A 13,817-nucleotide genomic window follows, 5' to 3' on the forward strand; every position below is an offset into this window, starting at 1 on the left:
AGAAAATACCTTGCAAAGCTGAATGATGCAGTGATTAGTGACTTCTCTTCATATTGTTAGGAAAAGATGCCTGATCATAGATCCTAAATTCCAATCTGATTTCAGCTCCTGAAATTCTTTGGGGTGAACTGCTTAACCTGTCCTTGAAATCAGAACAAATACAGGCATAGAAGGGAAATGTTTGTAAAGTACTGGGACGAGAGTTGACACAGTCATTCAAAATGCTTAAAACCAAGCTACAATTCTACTCCAGGTTTGGATTCAGTTTATTTTAAAATATAGCTTTAAATTTTATTTGATTTAGTATAGAAAATCTGTAAAGCAATTTCATTTTTCTCTTCTCTTTCAAGCTTTGTATGACTGTACTTATGTGTCTGAAAGCATTGTACATGAATCTGGCAGAAATTGAAATTAAAGACCTATTTTAGCACTGCTTTGATCTAGAAGAACTAAATCTGTATGCTTCAAAAAGCTGTGGCACATCTATCTCGAGTAAGGAGAGGATTAATCCTTTCTGTTTGAATCAATATATCTTTAGAATGCTGTAAAATAAGTTCCAATTTTGTCAAAATTTAATTGTCCTTTGATTTACTCATGCTTTTCAAAAGTTGTGGTCATGTCACTTAACATTCTGTTGCCTAGCTGCTGTGGTGTTCTTGCTGTAATATTTGAAGTTTTCTTGCTGCCTTTTTTACTTTTTTTTTCCTCATAGATAGAGGGGAAACTTGTTATTTTTCACCTGAAGTCACATTTGTATTAGTGACTACTGTTTAATGACTTCAGTTGACTATCTCAGGCTAAGTATTTCTGCTAGCAGCTGACATTTGACAAGGAAAAAAGTAACTGAAGCAGAGAAATTCTTTATTACTTTCCTGTTATCATGAAAATTTTTCTCAAGGAAGAAAAAAACCCAGTAATATATACGACAGAATTGTTTCCAAGCAGTATTGCCTAAAACCTCAAAAAAAAAGCCCATCATTAACATTGTGGGGTTTTTTTCTGTGGGAAGATGGGGAGGAAATGCATTACTGTAATAGTTAATATACTTTTCTTTTGTTCAGCTGGTCTCTTAACCAAAATTTAGAACCACACAAGTTAAATCAGGAAGGAGGAATAATAGTTAGCTTTCCTTATTGACAGAGTCCAACTTTATTGAACATAAAGAGAATAAAAAGTGATATCAAGGTCTTCATTTGCCTTTTGAAGCCCTTTCACATCAGTACTCTACCGAAAGCATAGATGGTATTTCCTTGTGGTCATGCTCTTACAGCTTGCTTAAGCTGCCAGGTGTTATGAAACATCAGCATAAGTGGTATAAAGTGTGTGTGGAACCTCCATCATGGGAATTCTTTAGGAATAGACTGGATAAACATTTGTCTGAAGTTACAGAGGTTTGTAGAGCAGGAAGAAGAGTTGGAAGATCTCTCAAGCTTTCTTCCACTGTAGAAATTGTTGTCCTTCAGCTACTCAGGTCATGTTCCTCCCTACAATAATATGTGCAAATCTTTTTTTAAAAAAATTCTGGTCAGTAATGCCCTTCCCCTTTCACCCACCTGCCCGATTTGCCTTATCAGGTACCTGTGTTATTAAAGAATAAAACTAGTTGGTTGATTAATCAGAGAGGTAAAAAAAACCCTTTTCATGAAACCTTGAACCTTAAAGAACTGCAGTTATGTAATTTCAGTTCAGGTTTAAGCAACCTACTTATGTTTATGTCAGTTCACACAGATGTTTGCACTTGCACATAAATCTCTGCAGTTTTAAAAAATATGTACATTTTATTCTTTTGGCTTATGTTGCTGTGAATAATCATAAGCTCTAAACCTGGTAAGCTTTTAGATTCATTATGTAACTTATATAACAGTTTTAGATGTCACCATTTTAATAAATTGAGAGAGTAGCTCCCACATGCCACTTACTTTTTGTGGTAGCTCTTTTTTTTAAAAAATACATTTGGAAAATTCACTGCACACACTGACAATTTTGTTTACTTTGGTGGGGTTTTGTAGTCATGTGTTGTCATTGTACCCAGCCCTCAGAAGTTTTGGGGTAAGTTTGGTAAGAAAGCATCAAGAAAAGCACTATTACAGAGTAGATCTTCTAAGTTACAAAAGAAGAGGGGAAAGGGGATCTTATCTCCTAATAGAAGTAGGAAATTGAATCTCAGATGGGGGTGTAACTATGCTTTTGCTCTGTCTCTCAGACTACCTGTATTTGGCTGCAGTCCTTTGAACAAATGCCATTTGCACTGGCAGAGTAGAATTTGTTTCAAACTCATCCCTTAATTTCCTGAATGTTTCATCTATACTCATTCCTAGGCTGCTCTAGTTTGGTGAATATTCGTGGTTCCTAAAGAATAGCCATTTTAGAAATGCTGAAGCAGTGCTCTCCAGAGAGAACTTTTTCTTCCTATGTTTGTTGGGGTTTTTTTTCTCTGTTACCCCATGTAACGGGGGTGGAATTTGGAAGAGACCCATGCCATCAGGAAGGAGGCTTGGCACTCTGCTACACAGATAATAATTCTAATTCTTTTTGTGGGCATCCAAAGATAAAGAGTTAAGAGTGCTTGAATAGCATCCATTTTTCTTTTTCCTATCTTGAGTGCTTTGCTGCTTAGAGTTATTTTATTATGTCTTAATACTTTATCATGTCTCTTCTTTAGAGGGAAAAAACAAAACACATCAGGCACTCTGGCCTTTTTTCACATCTGGCAGATAAGCAAGTGAGGGGGAGATAACTTAAAGGTAAAAAGCAATATAGTATAAGAAAGCTTCAAAATGCATCTTGCTATGACTTGGTAGAATTAACAAAAAGAAAATCAATGTGTTTTACCTTTTCTGTCTTGACCATTTTAGACTGTAAGCACTTGAAGGCAGACGAAGGTTCTCTACTGAAAAGCAGATTCTTTCTTCATTTGGGATATTCAGTCACTGTAAATAAACTGCAAACTAATGCATTTCTCAGACTTTTTTCTCTGTGCTGTCTCCTTTCAACTCTCACAGCTATTGTATAGTCTCATTAAGTATACTCAGTGTGGTGGTTTAGCCCCTGCTGGGGTCTGAGACCAAGTGGCCGCTGCCCCTCCCCCACAAAGGGAGTGAAATACAAAGCCCCGGGCTGAGATAAGGAGAGGTTTAATACAACAGTGCAACAGCAACACAACAAACAACAACAATAACAGTAACAGTAATAACAATGAACAGAGCAAGATATCTACCAATACAGCAGTGGCAACAGAGCGATGGCATAACACACATGTTAACCAACTCTCTCGGGCTAATGGCGCCAGGCGTGACGTCAGCATGGTATATGAATAACCCGGCTAGAACTTCCCCCCCCACTGCTGGGGAAACTTAACCCTGTCCTGGCTAAACCAGAACACTCAGGTATGAAGAAAGTCTAAACTCATTAGCCACATCTTTTAGTTGTTCCTTGGAGCCTACAGTATGTCCTGGATACAGCATAAATGTTACATTTGTTGTTATTCAGGAAAAAAAAAAGAAACTAAATTAAATTTTTTGACTGAGATTAAGGGGAAAAAAATTTACAAAAAAGAAAAACAACAAATCCTTCTGTGTTCTACATGACGTAGGTGGAATACAATGGCAAGAGATCAGTGTTGTGATAGCCGGTAACATGCACAATATAGAGAGAAATTTTTAAGTACAATGTAAAAAGTCACCTTATTTCTAGCTTTCGGTAAGAAATAGACTCTGTTCTTCCTTTTATTAGCAAAACAAAAGGCCGAAAAACAGAAACGGTAAGTATCATGAAATGAAAATTTAATGAAATTGTTGAGTTTGGAAGGGGACTTCTAAAGATCTAGTCCCACTTCCCTGCTTGAAACAGTCAACTAGAGCAGGTTGTTTACAACCATGTCCATTTGGCCTTAAATATCTCTGGGTAACTCCTTCCTGTGCTTTACCACCCTCACATTAATAAAGGTTTTGCTTACTTTTTTAAATGGAAATTTCTGGATTTCAGTTTGTGTCCATTGTTTCTTGCCCTTTCATTGGGCACCACTGAGAAGTCTGGTTCTGTCTTGTTTACTCCCTGCCATCAGGTATTTATACACATTGATAAGATCCCCCTGAGCCTTCTCTTCTCCAGGTTAAACTATCCCAGCTTTCTCACCCCTCTCTTTGTATGTCAGATGCTCCACTCTTAACAATCTTTGTGGCCCTTTGCTGGGCTTGGTCCAGTATGTTCACATCTCTCTTGACCTCAGGAGCCCAGAGCTGGTGACAGCACTCTAGGTGTGGTCTCACCAGTGCTGAGTAGAGGGGAAGGATCACCTCCCTCGACCTGCTGGCAGCGCTCTTCCTAATGTGACCCAGGAGGGTTTGGATGACTTTGCCACAAGGGCACATTGCTGGCTTATGTTCAACTTGGTTTTTACCAGGACCCCAGGTCCTTTTCTGCCAAGCTCATTTTCTGCCAGGCTCATTACCTGATGGTCTGCCTGCAACCTGTACTGGTGCCTGGGGCTATTCCTTGCCAACTGCAAGACTTTGCATCATGTCCTGTCATCAAGGTCATTAATGAAGATGTTAAACATTATTTGATCCCTAGTCACTGGCCTCCAGCTGGACTTCATGCTGCTCATCATAATCCTTTGAGACTGGCAGTTCATCTGTTTTTCAGTCCACCATGCTGTGCATTTACCTGGCCCATAGTTCATCATTTTGACTATGAGAATGTTATGGAAGACTATGTTAAGTGCCTTTCCAAAGTCAAGATGAAGTCCACCAATCTAGTCATCTCATCATGGAAGGCTATCTTGTTAATCAAGCATCATTTCTTCTACCTAAGTGCATGCAGACTACTTTGTCACCTTTGTCACAGATTGGTTGATGTCGGAAGGGACTGCTAGAGATCATCTTGTCCAAGTCCCTGCTTAAGCAAGGTCAGGACTTGGCATTTCCCTTCGCAGAACTGCATAGGTTCCTGTCAGCCTGTTTCTCCAGCTTGTCAAGATCTCTTTGGGTGGTAGCAAAGCCTGCAAAGGTGCTCCTCCCAATTTTGTGCCATCAGCAAACATGCTGAGGGTATACTGCTCCATCACCCAGATTCTTAATAAAGATGTTGAACAGTATTGGACTTTGTATTGACCCCTGGGGTACATCACTAGTTACTGGCTTCCAACTAGACTGTACTGCTGATCACAACCCCCTGGGCCTACCAGTTCAGCCAGTTTTCAGTCTACCTGCTGTCTGCTCATCAGCTACTTCATGATGATGTTATGGGAGAGAGTGCTGAAACTAGACAATGTCCACTGCTCTCCGCAAATCTACCACACCAGTCATTTCATCATAGAGGTTATCAAGTTGGTCAAGCATGACTTCCCTTTGATGAATCTGTACTGACCGTTCCCTTCATGTGTTAAGAAATGGCTTCAAGGAGGACTTGGCTTCATATTGTTTCCAAGGAATGAGATGAGGCGAACCTGCGTCTTCCTTTTCGCTCCCAATGAAGATAGGAGTGAAATTTTCTTTCTGTCAGTCCTCAGAAGCCTCTCTTGATCAGGATGACCTTTCAAAGATAATTGAGTTTTCAACAGACAGCCTCTGTTCTGTACCTTGTTCTTGTGGCTAGTAACAAGGTCTTAATCAAAGTATTGACTGTTATTTCTGCAATGGTAATTTTATCATATGTACAAAGAAGAATTAACAAAACAGGAAGAAGAAAGACTGGGGCAAAGTCTTGTCTCTGAAGTAAGGCATGTAATGTAGGGAGCATAATTTCAATCTGTGACCTATCATCATAATTCATATACTATCTTTGCAATTTTAACCTACAATATGAAGCTTGCTGCAACGTTTAAGGAATAGTGTGATGAATTTAAGCTTATGTATATAGCCAGTATATAGGTTTGGTGATGATCCCTACTCTGTGGTATGATATAGCATATATTTTCACTTGGTATCTTTTGTTTTCACAGGAAGCTTGAACTGTAGCCTTGTTGCTCTTTGTGCCTCTTGGAGGTATCTCTTGTAGTATATTTGTAAATGTTGGTTGGGTATTGTCTAAGGAGAGCATCCATCCATGTAGAGTTGTAAGCCCAGTTTCTTTATCATCTCCGTAAATATGTCCAACCGTGAACAAAATAATTTTAATTCTCATCTCTGTGTATTCTTCTGGTATTCTCCCTTTATATATCACAAGCTAGGGGTAATGCAGGTTAGTGAGAGATGGAGCCTGTGGTCATGTTCTTGAGTGACTAAAAAGAGGGTGTGTGTTTGAGATTACCCTTCAGCACTTCTTGAGCGTGAGTGGTTTTTTGCTTTGCAGAATCTGTGTTCAATTAGTCATAGAATTTTAACTGAAAACAGACCTCTGTAAAAATAGAGAATGGATTTAAAACTGTTTAGGATTTGTAAAGTTGTTATTCACATAAGCTTAAACTGAGTAAGACATTTCAATTTAGAATGGTGTTGGAAAGGTGCTGCTAAAATACCTTGGTCCTCTAAATGGTTCTCTTTTTCTGTGACTGCTCCTAGGTCTAGGCTGCCTTCTGCACATACCATACTCCCATTTGTCATTGTAACAGTTTTCCAGAATGTCCTTTAGATTTCTGCAAGTTTGAAAAATGTGTTCTGCATAGCGGTATTCTAAAGATTAAATCAGCATTGTTGTTTGTTTTTTTCTTTACAGTATAGACTTCCAAAAGAACAATCCAATACACAAATTAACTGAAGAGGAACTTCTGGCTTTTACTTCAGTAAGTAACTTACCTGGACTTCTTAGTAAACATGTTTTCACTTAAATATTAAGTTAAGTATCAAGCAGTAACCTGTCAATTGCATTAATCATGAAACTGTTTGTAAACCAAATTTGTTTTAGTAGTTGGTTGTTTCATTGACTTTTCCTTATTTCAAGATGCTGGAGTTCAATCCAGTTTTCAGCCATCATCATGCAGGATAAGCTTGACATCTAAAAAATTCAATTTCACCAGAAAACATGCACAAAACATTTTATGTGTTTGTTTTAGTTTTTATTAACTATATGAATTATAATGTAATATTAAACTATGCATTTTTACAACAAACTCTTCCTATGGCACTAGTGTTGAAAGTGCTCTTCTTTGAACAGTGTTTAAGTGTAGTTCAAAAGGAATTTCAGCTTTATTCTGTCAGATTTTTTCAGTCTATGTATCAGATGTTCTGCTTAGACATGTTTCTTCCCAGTTCAGTGGCTGCTTTGCTGTAGGAAATTCTGTAACTTCCAAAATTCTAACTCATTATTTTTTCAATGTAATTTTTTTTACTCAATACAAAACACAATTTGCTTCCTTCCTCGATCTTTTCTGCTTTTGTGCGTTTTTCAACAGTAGTTTATATGGGGAGGTGAAGGAGGAAAGGCCAGTGATTATACTGCCATTTTTGCTTACTTTCCACAGTGTTAGACTTCAGCTTTGGTGCAGTAAAGAGGGCTTGCTTTCCTACCCAAGCCTTGTAGTCTGAGACCCTTTTGCTCTAATAGTGCCATCTGAAAAAGTAAATTCTTGTTTAGAGTTTGCAGATAGGATCTCAGCAAAAATCCCTTGGATTTCAATTAAGCTAGAATTTTGTCACTGACACTTGTAGTTATGTGAAAGGACTGTGGACAGTAATCTAAGGTTGCCTATGGTGATGTTTAGTTGGGTTTTTTTGTGGTGGTAAAAGGAAGTTCAATCTGTAAAAAAAGAAAATCCTGATCTTTTTGTTAGATAGATAAATGTAAAATAGGTTGGTTTTAATGTTTGTTTAGGTCCCTGTACTAATACAGTATGTGTAAGATCTGCATGAGGGAGCTGAGTGAATCACTGTAAACTAGTTTGGTTTATGTAGGTTTTCAATTTGTTGCTACAATGACCTTAGTGCTTTTTCACAGTACAGTTTCTGATGCATTTTGTTTTGAACTGCAGGGGTTTTTTGTTTTTCTAAAGGTGGGAATAGAGGGCAGGAAAAAACTGAAATGCAGAAAAAATGAGACTGTCCATTCTCGCTTCATATTGCAGTAATTGAAGTACCCAATAAGGATATTAAAGAACAATGACAATTAGAGGAGGTGAAAAAACTCACAGAAAGAGTAAATATGTACAAAGCAAGGAAATGCACACAGAAAAAGTCATAGGAATGAAAAAAACTGGTGAACTGAGTACTACAAGCTTTTTAAATAAATGGTGAAACTATTAAAGTATAACTTTTTTGCAAAAATGTTAATGCAAATGTGTAAAATTTCAAGACATGCATATAATTTCATTAAAACAAACCCTGCTATTTTTGTTGTTAAAATAATATATTTTAAATTGAGATAGTTTTCTGTGAAAACTCAGAATTTTGCTTCTCATATTTTATTTCCCAGCAAACTCCCTGGACTATTTTTTTGTATACTCCCTGCTTCAGTCTTCCCACTACCCATTATTGTTTGCATAATTCTTGGGTGGAAAAGCAGCCATTACATACCTGAATCTTGAAATAACTTCTCCATGTGTCCTATCTTTTTAATATTAAAGGGAGTGATATTGTGATAACAGAACATCCTTAACAAGATTGGCCCTACTCCTGTAATGGTGTACTTTCCAGAATAATGAATGTAAGAGTTGGGTTTAGCTGTTTTAACACTGGAGTTTTCAAACATTTAAACACTCTTTGGGTTTTATAGCAGAGGAGAAAAAGCCAAGATAGCACATATACTAGGCAAGAAAGATAATCAGCTTTACTGTCATCTTTTATCTGACATTGCTTGACAGATCATACTACCTGTTAGCTGAGGTGGTGTGTGAATTCTTCATAACGATGAGAAAATTGAACTGCATTTTTCTGCCATCTAGTGGCTGATTCCTCAAAAATCACAGGACAGCTGATGAACTTAAATATTCATTGCAGTGACTGTGGGGAGCTTATGTTTTCATTCATTTATTCATTTATCTTTTTATAGAACTTCAAAGTCAGCTACAGCTTGCTTCACCCTTGTAAGATCAGCAGCCACTCTCAGGATAGATCTCCAGAGAAATACAGCTGAAAGATATGTGTAGGCTTTCCTATCACTTTGCACTCTGACTAGCAGAAAAGAATCATCTATAGCAGGAATGCCAACGAACAGGAATATAGATATTGCTAGTAGTGCAGAATTCAGTGGACAGCAGTGACTTAAAGAAGTAGCTGGTAGCCTAAAAATTAGAGGAAATAAGAAATTTCAATATCAGAATAGTGTTCCTTTTAAACTTTTGCCTAATGTTCCCAAGTTAACTGGATGTAGGGATGTAATTCAATCTTGCCATTTTTTTCTCTTTTGATCTTGACCTATGCTGCCAAGACACAAACAAGTACCATTCTAAATCTTTCATGGAAACTGAAAGCAGGAGTCAGCTATTATGTAAGTCAGCTTATGTAAATTCTTTTCAATAAAAGCATCTTTTGTGGAGTTTGTACCTGAACCTAGAATTATGGGTAGTTACTGCAGAATTTAATGATAAAATCTCTGAGCTCTTTTGCATCTTAGCTCTGAGTCACCAAGGCAAGCAAATCCATCTCTGTGCTCCCTGGCAGTAGGGATGTTCTGTGTGAATGTTAACACAGCCTTGGTTCTTATGGTGTCTGCTAGCTGAGTGGCACTGCAAATGTTATCACTTGTATTTAAGCTATTTACCAAGCTTTGGTACTACTAGTGAAACAGGCAAATGAGCACTATATTAATGCTGCTCTAGTGATTTCTTTAGCATCATTTAAACTGCTATATGTGTGTGTGTGTGTGTGTGAGCAGGCATCTTCTCAGCCTACATGTGGATTCCTAAATCTGCAGGCTGGTTAGATGGTTGTCATGCATTCATCTGATATCTGCTGAAATTTATGTTTCCTGAAGAAAGGAGAGTGTTTCAAGATATCTTAGGAAACTTGAGAATTTGTAAGCCCTTTTTAATAGATCAGTGAATTGTCAAGAGATCCTCTTGCTTTGGACATTGCAAAACAAGTGTATGTGACCTGCAATTTCTCTCTAGCAGAGAGAATTATGGTCCAGATAGTATGAGAGGGAAAGGATGTTCAAAGTGAACTCAAGTAGATGATGTGGTCCTGCCTCTTACTAGGTGTAGTTTGGCAAACAGGCATTCTAAACTTCCCTTTATATCTGTAGAAGTTGAAAATTAATAGCTCTGTAAGAGAGAGGGGTATGTTTTAAACAACATAGCTTACAGTCCTAAAAATAACACTTGTTGAGTCACTATTAGTCACTTCTTGGTGACTGCAGTCAAATACAGAAGGATTGCTGCTTTTCATTTACTGAAGTCACTTGGGGAATAGTTGCTGTTGTCCTGAAAGTACTAGCTTTTGTAACTAAGACTTACTTTTAGTATTGCTAATTTTTGAAGCAAGGTGTAGGGGTGTATCAAATCCTGTGTTCTTGTGTATGTAGTCTCATGGGCTGGGATAGCTCTTTTTGGTACAATAATTTGGACTTCAATGCTTGAGGTGTTCTAGTCAGATCTGTTCTCCTATCATCAGCATTTCAATTTTAAAGCTGTTAATCTGTAGGTGAAATTACACACATTTGATTTTCATTTTTTTTCTGCTTATACTTAAATTGTTGGTTTGATATCTTTTTGTGAGAAGTAGTTTACATGCACAAGAATAAACACAATTAAACATTTGATTTTAAGGGGAATTAAATATTCTTTTTCTCACACATAATGGTTTATGGTTTTATTCTATTATGGTAAGCACTATGTTTTATTCTATTATGGTAAGCACTTGGACTGCTAAGAAAGCTAAGATCATATTTAGAAATCAAATATCACACAAGCTGCTTCAGAGACACAGTTATGCATATTGTATTTGGCAAACTTTCTGACTTAGCTATCTGAGTATTGCATTTAAAAGCCATTTTTGAGAGGGACAGTAAACCCATAATGAAACCCAGTGCTTCTCTGTTAGAATTACTGGTTTCTTCCTTATAATAAAATTTTTCCCCAGAGCTTTCTGTATTGGAAGTAGGAAGTATATGATGCAAGAAACCAAAGAACTAACTCAGTATTGCTTTCACATTGAGGTTTTGTAGCTTAGTTTACTCCCAGTTCCCCAAGTTAGTTCTACAATGCGTAAATATACTTCATTATCCTATCTTTAATGTATTGTTTTTAATGTAAAAATACAAATGTGAAATCTGCTGGGTTTTATATTGGGCAGCAGTTTTTCCCTAGAAGTTCATAAGTACATCACTGACCTCTGTATATCAGTAGCCCAAATACTTTTTCAGGAAAAAAAAAATCTTTCTCGTAAATGAACAAAAGTGAGGTCTTCAAAATTGTTTCTATTAAATATTTGGTGTTTGTGTTATTTTGAATAGGTAATGCAGTTAAGACAATCTCCAAAGAGGAGATTAAATTAACAACACTGTTATATAAATGTGCAGGATAGTTCAGTATATTTTTTAAAAGAACTTTTGTAAAATTACATTTAAAGCTTTATAGAAGATGTCAGTCGTGAACATAAACTTTAGAACAGGAAACTAAGTCTTTCTGAAATGTAAAGGAGTTCCAGGAACATATGAAAGCTCTTACGTAAGAACTGGTAAATCTTCCTTTATGTTTTAATTTTAAAGTTACGCAGTTCTTGCAGGAAAATAGGGCAAGGATTAAATACTGGATGGTGTTGCATTTTTCTCTTACAAAAGAAAAAAAACTTTTTTTTTTTAAAAAAAAACCCTGATAAGATTAGACTCCGCAACACAAATTCTTACAACTTCATAGAAAGCTTATACTATAGCTTGTAGTTTACATGCTGGGGAGGCAATTCAGTGTTTCATAGTCTGATAGGACACTTAAACAGAATACCCAGGGTTAAGGAGCTGCAGCTGGTCCTTAACATTACCCCTTCCATCTGTCCTAGACCTCACTTTGTCCAGGAGAAACGGGCTTATTAGTGTTTTATGTTCAAGGGACTTTGAGTGGTAGCAACAGTATTAAGGGGACTGAGGAGAAAAACTAACCAGAAACTGTGGAAGAGAAGCCTCCTGCTTTGTGCTTCGCCCATATTTGTATCCTTTGGAATCCATAGAAGATGAGAAAGGAAAGAAAAGGGACAGTGGAAAATTTAGTTGCGTTGATTTGTTATACTCCTAAAACTTCTATCATTTTTGGAGAGTAGAGCAGTTGATTTCTTTATGAAGTGGTGAAAACTGGGAAAGGAAGCTCTGGCAGCTATTCTGTCTATCGACACTTTGAGCAGGTGAGGATATCTTCCTTAAAAAGAGAAAAAAGGTGTAATAGCTTTTATTTTGCTGAGTACAAAACTTCAAAATTATTTGCCATCTTCTAATAAAAATACCTGATCATTCTGAAATTGTTCAAATAATGCCATGAAGGATACCAAGGTCTGATCAAGGACTTGGAGAATGTGGAGGGAGTCTGTCAAAATCCAAGGAATACTGTTTTCCAAAGCTGGACCAGATAGGAGTGCTTTATATCTTCCGTTTTTTCCACTGTGTTGAGCTACTGATTCCATAAGAGACTGTTTTTACTAAGGAATTTGAGAATGGTTGAACAGATTATTTTTTGGAGGTGGGCATTTATTGAGTGTAATAGAAACGGATGTTGTATGATGCCTTTGAAAGTCACAGCAAAGAATTATAGTGCGCATTTTATTGAGTGTGTGTGTGTGTATATATGCATATATGAATACTTTTTCTGCTTTTTACTGTAGGATGGGCGCTTTGGGAAGAGAGATTGGAAGGTGGCAATGGGAATGCTTTGTTTTTCTCTCATCTTTTGTATGGCATTTGTGATATTAACATGGAACTAGGGAGCAATCAATTCACGGCATATATATCTATTGAATGTTAAGCCTTCCTATCATAATCTCTATAAAACTAACATGCCAATTTGGTTTCTAAAGAGAAGTTGTTTATATAACTTAAAAGCAGTGCATTTTTCTCTGCTGAGAAAATGGCTGCAGTTTTCTTTGTTTTATAACCAGCAAGAGTATTGAAAAGCTCATTAAGAGTGCCATGTGTCTCTACTGCTGTAACTTTCATGGCTTTATAAAAAGTCTCTTTCACTTCTTTTCTAAGCTGTGTTGCCCATTTTGAATAGCCTCTGTTGGTTACAAGATTATAACACTGCAAAGACTTTCTCTCAGCAAAGCCCTGCTAGTACTATAAGACTTTTTTTTTTTTTTAAGTAAATGAATTCAAAGATGCTTTTTTTTTTTTTCCTTTCTTGTTTTTTCTTCTAAGCACTTTTATTCAGAAGTCTGAATCATTTTCCAGGAATGTCAGGATCTAAACACTTGCTGCTAATTTGATGCATGTATGCTTTCTGGCCCATCACACATTACTGGGAAATCAGATTGAGCATAGCAACAGAGAAACTGCCTCTTTCTGCTGGACCATCATGTGTAAAGACTCAACTAGATTTCTTGGAAGCTTATTCTGGTGCTTATGTTTACAATGCATTGTGGATAGGAAATTAACCTAATGTTGTCAGTTATTTTTGCTGCTGTTGTATGCGTTTAGATGTTTTAGTGTAAAGTAACTTGGTTCTGTAGTACATGTGTTGCAGGGCAGGGGGGAAGCTTGCATTCCATTCCGAAACTGGGATTAAGTAACAGTCTGTTTGAAGTTGTTTTATTTTACAAAGTATCAGATTTCAACATAATTGACACTTTTATCCCTTTCAACTTTGTTCTCCTCTGTGGTCTGCATTCTTCCCTGAGTACATGGGATCCACAGCTCTGCTTGCATCATATTTTACAGGAGATGATTCCTGATTTATTGTGTGCCTTTCTGAGCAGAAAGAAATTTGGGATAGCTTTTCCTTTCTAGAATAGTTTGCTCGTTCG

At 36.9% G+C, this 13,817-nt stretch overlaps 1 protein-coding gene across 1 annotated transcript in view; it reads left to right on the plus strand.

Moving 5' to 3' along the window:
- TTC27 (tetratricopeptide repeat domain 27) overlaps nt 1-13,817 on the plus strand; it is a 143,132-nt gene that overhangs the window by 42,875 nt on the left and 86,440 nt on the right. The window contains exon 9 of the mRNA XM_074863362.1: nt 6,655-6,721. Coding sequence (XP_074719463.1) covers nt 6,655-6,721 — 67 coding nt within the window. The remainder of the gene's footprint in view (nt 1-6,654; nt 6,722-13,817) is intronic.

The sequence above is a fragment of the Strix uralensis genome, chromosome 3 (genome assembly GCF_047716275.1).
Source record: "Strix uralensis isolate ZFMK-TIS-50842 chromosome 3, bStrUra1, whole genome shotgun sequence".
In the NCBI taxonomy this organism is placed as follows: Eukaryota; Metazoa; Chordata; class Aves; order Strigiformes; family Strigidae; genus Strix; species Strix uralensis.